At 41.6% G+C, this 11,744-nt stretch overlaps 1 protein-coding gene across 1 annotated transcript; it reads left to right on the plus strand.

The window, feature by feature from the left end:
- Positions 1-437: 437 nt before the first annotated feature.
- Positions 438-5,966, plus strand: LOC113755563 (the record flags this gene model as incomplete). Its single annotated transcript, XM_027299538.1, is given in 4 exon segments — positions 438-2,191; positions 2,610-4,477; positions 4,480-4,514; positions 4,635-5,966. Coding segments are annotated over 4 exon segments (4,989 nt in total), but the record flags the coding sequence as incomplete, so codon positions are not given.
- Positions 5,967-11,744: the final 5,778 nt, after the last annotated feature.

The raw sequence follows: 11,744 nt of genomic DNA on the forward strand, positions 1-11,744 counted from the left end.
GCAATGTGAAAAAGCCACCGTTCAAAAAGAAGGAGGGGGATGCAACCTTTGTTTGGAACCAAAATCCTTCACCCAGACCTCGATACCAACACAGCCCAATCTACCAAACCCATTACCCTTATTATCCAAACCCGTACCCTGTATATGCCACTAATATCCAGCACCCTAGACCTCGCCTAAACTATCCTAACCCACCTTCAGCCCCTTTTCAAATTTCTCAACCAAATCCACCTCAAAACCGACCACGCCTTCCATATAACCCAAGATTTCCGCCTCCAAATAGACCTGCTTACAACCAACTTCAACCTTCTGAACCTTACAACCGACCCCCTAGCCGTACATTTACCAATTTAGGTAGGCCTTTAGACCAATTATATGAACAGTTAAAGGGCGCCGGAAAAATTGGTACGGTACCCCCTCCTACCTATCCATATGGCATGCCCGCCTGGTATAACCCGCAAGCTGTCTGTACTTATCATTCGGGGGCACCTGGACACTCGACTTTGGATTGTAAAGCTCTTAAGCATAAAATTCAAGATATGGTTGAAGCTGGGGAAATTGTAATTAGGAGAAGGGAGGCGCAAGGACCGAACGTAAATAGAAACCCTTTACCGGAACATGCCAATATCATTGGGGTTATTATGGATGATACGGAGTACGTGGAACAAGTCAAAAGGTTGGCGAGGGAAGCTGAAGTGTTAGGGATCACGGATCAGCCATTTGTCATAGAATTGCCATTTGAAGAGGATGAAAAGCCTTTTATCTTGGATCTCACGCCAGCTGAGAGGGAGTCTTTGAAGCCCGTAGTCATTGAATTCCCGAAGCAAGAGCCTGTTTTAAGTCTGCAACAAGTGCCATGGAATTATGATGAACCTGACGTACAGATTGGGGAGAAATCAATTGCAAAGAAGGAAGTGTCAGTGGTTACCAGATCGGGGAAGATTGCAAGTCCATTTGAAGCTGCCATTCCGATTCGAGCAAACAACTCCGAGCCGCCCGTTAAACCAACAATCACTGAGAAAGAAGCCTTGGATTTCCTTAAGAGGCTTCAGAGAAGTGAGTACAATGTAGTTGAGAAGCTGAGTAAGTCGCCTGCCCAGATATCCATGTTGGATCTACTCTTTTCTTCAGACACGCATAGGGACGCACTGATCGAAGTATTGACTAAAGCTCGAATTCCGAGGGACATTTCTGTTGATAATTTTTCAAACGTGGTTGGGAGCGTATTGTTCAACAAGCAAATTGCTTTTTCTGACGATGAATTGCCGACGGAGGGCATCGGACATAATAGGGCGTTGTACATAACAGTGAGGTGCAACGGAAAAATGCTGCCTAAGGTGTTAATCGATAATGGATCCGCACTGAATATCTGTCCTTGGAGTACCTTAGAGAAACTAGGATTGCAAGACATCAAGCTGAGGCCTTCAGGGACTATTGTTAGAGGGTTTGATGGAGCGCAGAGGGAGCCAATAGGAGAGGCAGATTTAGTAATCGAGATGGGGCCGGCCCAATTTCAAATAACTTGCCAAGTCATGAACTTCCCGAGCATTTACAATATCTTACTTGGAAGGCCATGGATTCACAAGTCGGGGGCTGTGCCGTCTTCGTTGCACCAATTACTCAAGTTCGTGGTAAATGACAAACTAATCACTATCTTTGCTGAAGAGGACTGCCTGGTGATCACTGACTCTGGAGTTAAAGAAGAGGGTAGTCAAAGTGTTACCATGTCCCCTCACAGCACATCCGATATAGTCTCCGTAAGTTGGATAACCACGGAGGAACAAACTCTCTCAAAGGCCTGTGTAATGATGGCCAGAGAAATGATTCGTGGAGGATACAAATTCGACAAGGGGTTGGGGCGTGAACTGCAAGGGATCCTGAAGCCAGTGAAGATAGTAGAAAAGAGGGATACCTTCGGTTTGGGTTTCAGACCAACCGCCAAGGATTTCAAGGAGATGAAGGAGCGCAAGAGAGCGGAGAAAGAAGGAAGGCAAGGGGTTCTTGACATTCCACCACTGCGTTATACTTTCCCACGACCAGCTGAGGTGATCATGTCAGAAATCAACCCAGTTGACGGAATTGAAGCGAGTTTGGCTCAATTGTTCGTTGGGGCAACATTTGAAGATATTGTTCCGGGCGAAGCTGAATTTCCTGACATTCCTGAAGGATCAATTCTCAATTGGACAGCCGAGTCCCTGCCCGTTCGGAAGGAGTTTCGGTAAAATGAAAGGGGTTTATCATTCATGTGAATTCATGAAAATGCTTTTGCATCTGTAAATAGCCAATGAAAACAATTTCCTTTTTGACTAACGTCTGCGCATGTAAATATTGTTAAGTTTTCATTTCCATTTGCTTTCAATCAAAGGTCTTTATGAAAATGCACAAGTTGTTCTTGTCATTGTTGTGTTGTTTATTCGTTTGTTTATATTCATATTGCTTGTCCGTTTGTTGGTTGTGTGTTTGTTTGCTTATTATCCCCCATTCGTTAATTCTTTCAGATGGCCAAAAATAAAATTATTTGATCCTTTGGATATCACAATTCTGGAATTCGATAATGGCAATCTCTATATCACTCACGACTTGGAGGTTTGTGAATCCGAACTCCAAAGCGAGAGTGATAATGAGGAAGTATCTGATTCGTTTGCAAAGGATCTTGAACAATATGAGGAAAAACCGAAACCGAACCTGGAAGAAACAGAAAAGGTTAACATTGGAACTGAGGATGAAATTAAGGAGGTACAGATTAGTATTCATTTGAATAAGAGCCAGAAAAAGGAGATGCTCGAGTTCTTGACTATGTTCCAGGATGTATTTGCGTGGTCCTATGATGATATGACTGGCATTTCAACTGACGTGGTGGTGCACAGGTTACCCACAGACCCCTCTTTTCCACCCGTAAAGCAAAAACCCAGAAAATTCAAACCAGATATAAGCCTCAAAATAAAAGAACAAATTGAAAAACAACTCCAAACCAACATTATCATTGTTTCCCATTACCCTATTTGGCTTTCAAACCCAGTCCCTGTTCCAAAAAAGAGTGGAGAGGTGAGAGTTTGTGTTGACTATAGAGACCTTAATAAAGCCAGCCCTAAAGATGATTTCCCTCTACCAAATATTCACATTCTCTTAGACAATACTGCCGGACATGAGATTGAATCCTTTTGCGATTGTTTTGCTGGCTACCACCAAATTTTGATGGCAGAAGAAGATAGGGAGAAAACTGCTTTCATTACCCCTTGGGGTACCTTTTGCTACCGAGTCATGCCTTTCGGTTTAAAGAATGCTGGAGCAACGTATCAGAGGACCATGACAACCCTATTTCATGATATGATCCACCGGGAGATGGAGGTCTACGTGGATGACATCATAATCAAGTCTAAAAGGACGGAGGACCACTTGGATGATTTGAGGAAGCTATTTGAAAGGCTGCGAAAATACAATTTGAAGTTAAATCCTGCGAAATGCGCCTTTGGGGCACCAGCTGGTAAATCGTTGGGTTTCATCGTGAGCAAGAGAGGCATAGAGATAGATCCGGCAAAAATCAAAGCCATTCGAGATATGCCAGTGCCAAAGACTCAGAAAGACGTGAAAAGCTTCTTAGGAAAGATCAACTTTATTGGGAGGTTCATTGCCCAATTAACGGCCACATGTGAGCCGTTGTTCAAATTATTAAGAAAGAATGTGCCGTTGTACTGGAATGAGGAGTGTCAACAGGCTTTCGACAAGATTAAAGATTATTTGCTGCAGCCTCCGGTCCTGGTGCCACCCAAACCGGGCCGACCGCTGATCATGTACTTATCTGTGCTCGACGGAGCCGTAGGTTGCGTTCTCGGGCAACACGATGACTCTGGAAGGAAAGAACAGGCCATTTACTACCTAAGCAAGAAGTTCACGCAGTACGAGGCTAATTATTCATTCATCGAGAAGAGCTGCTGTGCATTGGCCTGGGCGGCTCAAAAGCTGAGACATTACCTGTTGAGCCATACCACTTATCTTATTTCCCGATCTGATCCTTTGAAGTATCTTTTGGAGAAGCCGATGTTGACTGGGCATCTAGCTAAGTGGCAGATAGTTCTCTCAGAGTTCGATATTGTTTTCACTTCTCAGAAGGCCGTCAAGGGGCAAGCTATAGCTGATCATTTGGCAGAAAATCCGAGGGATGATGACTATCAACCACTTCACACCTATTTCCCTGATGAAAAGATCTTATTTGTAGGCGCCACGGACGATATAAGTGAGCAGAGCCCTGAATGGAGGCTTTTCTTCGACGGAGCTTCAAATTCGCTCGGAGCTGGAATTGGAGCCGTTCTGGTTTCGCCTGAAGGAAAACACTACCCTGCCGCTGCCAAATTGCAATTTGCTTGCACAAACAACATGGCTGAGTATGAAGCCTGCATTTTTGGTCTCAAAATGGCTTTGGAAATGGAGATCAAGGAGTTGGTAGCTTTCAGTGACTCCGATTTACTCGTGCACCAAACTTGAAGCAGTGGATAACCAAAGATTCAAAAATTCTGCCCTACCATTGTAGTTTGCTCACTCTGGCCAAGCAATTTCAAAATTTGGAGTTCAGACATCTCCCACGAGCCCGAAACGCATTTGCCGATGCTTTGGCCACCTTAGCTTCTATGATTCAGTATCCAGATGAGTTGAAGATCGAACCGATCCAGATTCAATTTCAAGACAAACCTGCTCACTGTTGGGCTGTAGACAAGTCCTCTGACAAAGTTCCTTGGTATAATGATATTAAGGAGTTTCTCAAAACTGGGTCTTACCCTCTGCATGCTGGTACAAAAGACAAGAGTTTTCTGCGTAGAATGGCTTCCAAATTTTTCTTAAATGGTGAAGTGTTGTACAAAAGAACCTCTGATTTGAACCTTTTAAGGTGCGTTGATGAAGATGAAGCTCAGTATATGATGAAAGAAGTGCATAGTGGCGTTTGTGGACCTCACATGAATGGCCATTTGCTAGCGAAGAAAATCATGAGAACCGGATACTTCTGGCTTACTATGGAGCATGATTGTATAGACTTTGTCCGGAGATGTATAAAATGCCAAATGCACGGTGACATTATACGCGCTCCACCCACTGAGTTGCATAGCATGACTGCCCCGTGGCCCTGTTCAATGTGGGGTATGGACGTGATTGGTACAATCGATCCTCCTGCTTCAAATGGGCATCGATTTATATTGGTGGCGATTGAGTACTTTACTAAATGGGTTGAGGCGGAATCATTCAAACATGTGACGAAGAAGGTAGTTGCCAATTTCTTGAGAGATCACATCATCTGTCGATTTGGGGTGCCTGAAACGCTTATCACTGACAATGCCAAAAATCTGAACAATGACATGGTGGATGGACTATGCGAGCAATTCAAGATCAGACACCGCAACTCCGCCATTTATAGGCCTCAGATGAACGGAGCCGTAGAAGCCACGAACAAGAATTTGAAAAAGATTATCCGCAAAATGACTGAAAGGCATCGCGATTGGCATGAAAAGTTGCCTTATGCACTGATGGCGTACCGGACTTCTATTCGGACATCAACTGGGGCAACACCTTATTCACTAATGTATGGAATGGAAGCTGTATTACCAGCCGAAGTTGAAATTCCTTCGTTGCGAATCCTTATGGAGGCTAAATTGGAGGAGGCTGACTGGATAAAGCAGCGCCATGAGCAATTGACGTTGATCGATGAAAGGCGATTCAACGCTATCTGTCATGGTCAGTGTTATCAAAAGCGTGTGGCCCGGGCTTACAACAAAAAGGTCCATCGGCGGGCATTTGAAGAAGGTGACAAAGTGCTAAAGCGAATTTTGTCGATGCAAGATGAAGCTAAAGGCAAATTTGCTCCAAACTGGCAAGGGCCGTTCATTGTCCAAAAGGTATTACCTGGCGGAGCTCTTATTTTAGCAGAAATGGATGGACGAGCATTCCCTCAACCCATCAACTCAGATATGTGCAAAAAGTTTTTCATTTGATCATTCAAATTTTCTTTAGAAATTCATGCAAATGGCAAAATGCAAGTCAGGCCATCTTCTTTTACACTTAAAATGCATTTTATCTCTACTTGTCCCCTTTGAGCCATCAGAATTGACAAATTTCGTTTGATAACCCCTGAGAATTGCAAACCCCACACTGGGGCAAAATTTTAATTTTGAAAGAGAGATGAGCAAAAGAAAGGAAAAAGAACCCCACACTGGGGCAAATTTAGTTTTCAAAGAAAAATGCAAAAGTGAGGGAAATGCAATGAAGAAAATGCAAAGAGTGAAAATCCGATCAAACTGGGGCAAATTTTCCCCGGTTTCATTCAAAATCGGAAATGATTTCAAAATAGGGCAATCTCAGTCTATTTTACCCCTGGCATCGAATTTGCTTTCAAGCCTTAACCTTTCTGGAAAAACACCCCACCTGACCTCATTACAAAGCCCAAAGTCCTGGCTTCCGTCATTTGTTGCATTTCTATTAGTAAAATTTGATAATCAACTGGCAAGTGATGTCCGTAATGCCTTCTCCTAATCTACAAGGGAAGTGCATTTTACTGATGCCTGAAACCTTTAACTCATATTTCTGAGTCGATCATGGTCGAGATGTGTCTTTATTCTTTAGGTGAAAACCCGAAAGGGCGCTTGTCAAGAAAAAAAAAAAAAAAAAAAAAAAAGCAAGCCAAAAAGAAAAACAAAAACAAAAGAAAAAGGAAAAAAGAAAAAGAGCAAAAACAAAAAGGGTAGGGGCAACCTTGGTGAAAACCCGTGATGCGGATACGGGTGTGCAATAATTAACTTCAACCTTGGGTCAAGGATCCTTTGGTCCACATTGGCGGTCCGATGACAAGATCAAGATCCAAGAGGGTGAAGGAAGCTTTACGAGCCTTGATCATTCACCATACAAGTAAGGAACAAGCTAAGTTTGAAGATTTGATGGACCATGAAGTTACTTTGTTCACTTGTACGTTTGAAGTAAAGGAGTGATCTCATACTTGTTAGCTTAGTTGGTAGTTGTTTTAAGACTGTCCCGTTTAGTAGTTGTTAGGCGTTGAGTATTTTATTACTTATCGGGCCTTATCGGAAAGCCTTAAAGAGCTAGCTCTTTAAGCTCTTTTATGCGGACCGAATCTCTTCCAGGTTTATGTGGGCCGGATTTTGCCCTAGTTTTAGCCTATAAAAAGGCACCTCTTGTAAGAGTAAAAGACAGATTATTACAACCAGAAATCGTGAGGAATTTTCCTTCAAGTTCTTAATCGAACTTACTCTTGAATTCTTGAGTTCATGGCTTAGGATTCAAATCAGACTTTATCGATTAGCTTGTTCCCTAATCGTGGTGTCGCTTCATCCATCCTTATTTGCTTAAGGTTGCTGATTACCTTTGTGTGTCAGAGGTCTTGAGTTCATGAGAACAATCGAGTTCAATTTCTGTTGGGAGAAAAGATCCAACTCTGATAATTACAAGGTTGGGAGGTTCTAGGAGGGTCTTCCCCTAGGGTTGCCTATATCAGTTGGTAATCAGAGCATCAGGTTAATTTCTCTTTAATTGAAGTTGTTCATATCTTGTTAGTTGTGTCTTTTGTCAAAAAAAAAAAAAAAAATTGTGCCGATTACTGTTCATCGTACTGTTCCGAAATACTGTTCATCGTACTGTAGCGTACTGTTCACGTTACTGTTCATCCGAGTCAAAAAAAAAACTGTTTGGGTGTTGTCTTTTTGTGTTTTCTGTCCAAGTTCTTGGGTTGTTAGGGTTTAAAGACAAAAAAAAAAAAGAGTCGCGTACCTTATATTGTTTTAGTGTCCAAGTTGCTAGAGTATTGCTGGAATTTTCTTTTGAGTATTGCTGAAATTCTGTTTTTTGCCTATTTCTTGAGTATTGGTTGTTGTTCTTGCAAACCCTAGACACCACAACATAGTTTGGGGAAGTTCTTGAGCTCCTTGAACAAAATTCTTGAAGTTCTTGAACCACCAAGTCTTGTTTTGAAAGTTCTTGAACAATAAATCAAGAACTAGGGCCTTCTTGAAATTTGCATAACCTTTCATCCATTTTCTTGAACTTGTTGGTGTGATCTGAATTTGTGTTCCTTGAAGAGCCGAAAAAAAAAAGAGGAAAAAAAAACGAAAGAGAAAAAAAAGGAAGAAGAGAAAGAATTGGCTCTCACACAAAGGATATCAAGTTTCCCAAATCTTGAGTTTCCAATTCTTGATTGGTCTCCAATTCTTGATTAGTCTCCAAATCTTGATTGGTTTCCCAAAAAAAAAAAAAACTTGAGTCTCCAAATCTTGATTGGTTTCCAATTCTTGAGTTTCCAATCTTAATTGAATTTCAACGACTCCAAACTACCTAACCAAACCCCAAGCACCCCAAAATCAGTTTCTAAAATCAAACCTAAACCGCCACAAACACCTTAGCCACACCGCCTTTAAGTTCTTGAGTTTCTAAAATCGGTTGAGCTAGTTTTGCGATCCGATTTGACTGAAATTTGAGGACTGGTTCGTACATTCTTTGAGCACCCCAAAAGCACCATTTATACTCCAAAATACTGACCGGAAACTAAGCAAAGCAACAGCTCAAAAAAAAAAAATGTTCCAGCTTCAGGTAGAGTTTTTGTTTTCTAGGATTCGCAAAAATTCTGCTTTGTGTCTTATTACTTATAGGGTAATTAATTCTGGAATTTTTGAGAGTTGAGTTGTCTTAAGAACTTCGAGAAGGAAAATTGAGAGTGAGTGTGTTTTCTTGAGTGATACACGAGTGCTTTGCAAGGTAGACTAGGATACACTTGTTTTGCAGGTTAGACAATATGTCTCAAGAGGGGAACATGCCTGAGCCGTCTGAAACCGACGTGTCACTCAAACTGGTGCTCCAAGCTCTTCGAAAACAAGCGGAGAGACATGAAGTTGTAATGACACAATTATTAGACAGATTGGCTGCCATTGAGATGCGAGGTACCGGAAATACACACAATAGGGCTTCGAGTGTTCAGAATGTTGAGCATGATGCGGATGATGAGGGGTATCATTCTAACACCTCATTCCGATCAAGGAAAAGCCACAGGGAAGCGAGGGAAGGCCGAGACCGACCTAGGAGAACCGATGACAATCTTGGTTCCATCAAGACTAAGATGCCTACCTTTCATGGGAAAAATGATCCTGAAGCTTACTTGGATTGGGTTAGGCGAGTTGAGCAAGTGTTTGAAGTCCACAATTACTCCGAAGATAAAAAGGTGAAACTTGCAGCTATTGAATTTCAAGATTATGCATCTATTTGGTGGGAGCAAGTATGTGCCACAAGAAGGAGAAATAGGGAACAACCGATTGCCACTTGGACTGAAATGAAGCAAGTGATGAGGAAACGATTTGTACCCTTCCATTATACCACGGACTTGTACAATCGAGAGAACGAACATAAACTCAAGCAAGAGAATGAACCTCTCAAGAGGAGGGGTTCCATGCAATCTACCTCTTTAAAGCCGGTTTATGCAAGAGGTGATAAGAAGGTTCATTCAGCATTTTCTAAGACTAAACTTAGAGTTGAACCACCTCATGCGGAGTCATTTTGGGAGACATATCAACGTCTTCTACACCAAAAACAAATGGAGTCAAATGGATGCTATCAAAGTGAGTTTTCTAAGAAGGAGGTAGCTGACCCTATTCCCAACAAAGGAGTACCTCATCCTATTGAACCATTTGTTGAGGAGGTTGATAATGAGAAAACAATTGAGAGCGTTAAGCTAGATAAAGAGATGGAAAAATCTGATGAGATGAGTGGTAAAAAGGAAGAAAAGAGAGAAAGTGAGACGATTTTGAGCAAAAATGTGAGGGCTTATTATTTTTCTAACGAACTTACCTTTGCTTTATTTAGTGTTTCTTCATTTGTGCAGATTAAGCAAATTCAAGTGAAGTTAGTCATGCCATGCTCCATTCCAAAGTCACTTGTACAATTCACTAGTTTCCATGGAGTTTATCTTTTAGGAATTGAATCTATCTGGAATCATCTCATGGAACAATTTCAATTCAAATCTGTCCATACCAAAGGGGAATCACGTCAAATCCACCATGAAGGGAGAATTCCGAAATTTGACTCTCATTTGCTACCTATGGGTCATTCATCATCTTTACCTTCTTTTGAGTATAATTTCCATCCTAACACTTGTATTTCTTATCCAGATTTTGAAGAAAAGTGTAAAAGGCTAGCAATGCCTTCTCAAATTGAATCAATTGGTGAAAGGAATGATGAAGTGTCAAAGGGAGTTTTCACACTTAAAACTTGTTCTATACCTTCTTACCATTTAGTTGATAATGTACCATTACTTCTTTACTCGATTTCAAATTTGTTTCAAGTTGAAGTTTATTTTGTTTTTGTAGGTTGTAAAGCTGTCCACAATTTTCCAGTTTTGATTCAAGACTTACAACCTGATTTTGTGCTTATTCCAACTAAATGTGGTGATCTTTCATGCTTATTCACTCCGCCAAAAGCTGGTGGCCAAGTGCTCAATTTGTCAACTTCAACTTGTGCTAGTTCGAGTAAGTCTCATGAAGTGGAATTCAATTGTTTGCTACCTTATATGTTGGAAGATGAGAAATTGTGTGTCACGCAAGATCCCAAAGCTGTCCTTCACAAGTTGTTTAGTGCCTCATCCATGCAACAAGTTACTCCCATTTTATCCAAGCAAGATGATTCAAATCAATGTCAACTAGTGCTGGATTTTACACCTTTGCACAATCAAGGTGTCAATGTGAAGATCCATGGCCAAAGACTAATTAGAGAGTTTTGGATTGCCACTTGGGATTTTCACACGCCTTACACAAGCTCTTTCCTACCTTGGCGCATGTCCTTGTTTGAGCGCTTCCCGAAGCTGACCAAACGACATGCAACATGGCTCGTAGTCATTCGTCTACTTCCAACACTGCTGTCCTTTAAGCGCACCATCGATTTGTGGACAACTCACTTTCAAGAGGAGACTTTGAAGATTCGAGGACGAATCTTTTCGAGGAAAGAGGGAATGATGCGGATACGGGTGTGCAATAATTAACTTCAACTTTGGGTCAAGGATCCTTTGGTCCACATTGGCGGTCCGATGACAAGATCAAGATCCAAGAGGGTGAAGGAAGCTTTACGAGCCTTGATCATTCACCATACAAGCAAGGAACAAGCTAAGTTTGAAGATTTGATGGACCATGAATTTACTTTGTTCACTTGTACGTTTGAAGTAAAGGAGTGATCTCATACTTGTTAGCTTAGTTGGTAGTTGTTTTAAGACTGTCCCGTTTAGTAGTTGTTAGGCGTTGAGTATTTTATTACTTATCGGGCCTTATCGGAAAGCCTTAAAGAGCTAGCTCTTTAAGCTCTTTTATGCGGACCGAATCTCTTCCAGGTTTATGTGGGCCGGATTTTGCCCTAGTTTTAGCCTATAAAAAGGCACCTCTTGTAAGAGTAAAAGAGAGATTATTACAACCAGAAATCGTGAGGAATTTTCCTTCAAGTTCTTAATCGAACTTACTCTTGAATTCTTGAGTTCATGGCTTAGGATTCAAATCTGACTTTATCGATTAGCTTGTTCCCTAATCGTGGTGTCGCTTCATCCATCCTTATTTGCTTAAGGTTGCTGATTACCTTTGTGTGTCAGAGGTCTTGAGTTCATGAGAACAATCGAGTTCAATTTCTGTTGGGAGAAAAGATCCAACTCTGATAATTACAAGGTTGGGAGGTTCTAGGAGGGTCTTCCCCTAGGGTTGCCTATATCAGAGTTGGATCTTTTCTCC

The sequence above is a fragment of the Coffea eugenioides genome, unplaced genomic scaffold (assembly GCF_003713205.1).
Source record: "Coffea eugenioides isolate CCC68of unplaced genomic scaffold, Ceug_1.0 ScVebR1_157;HRSCAF=639, whole genome shotgun sequence".
Lineage (NCBI taxonomy): Eukaryota > Viridiplantae > Streptophyta > Magnoliopsida > Gentianales > Rubiaceae > Coffea > Coffea eugenioides.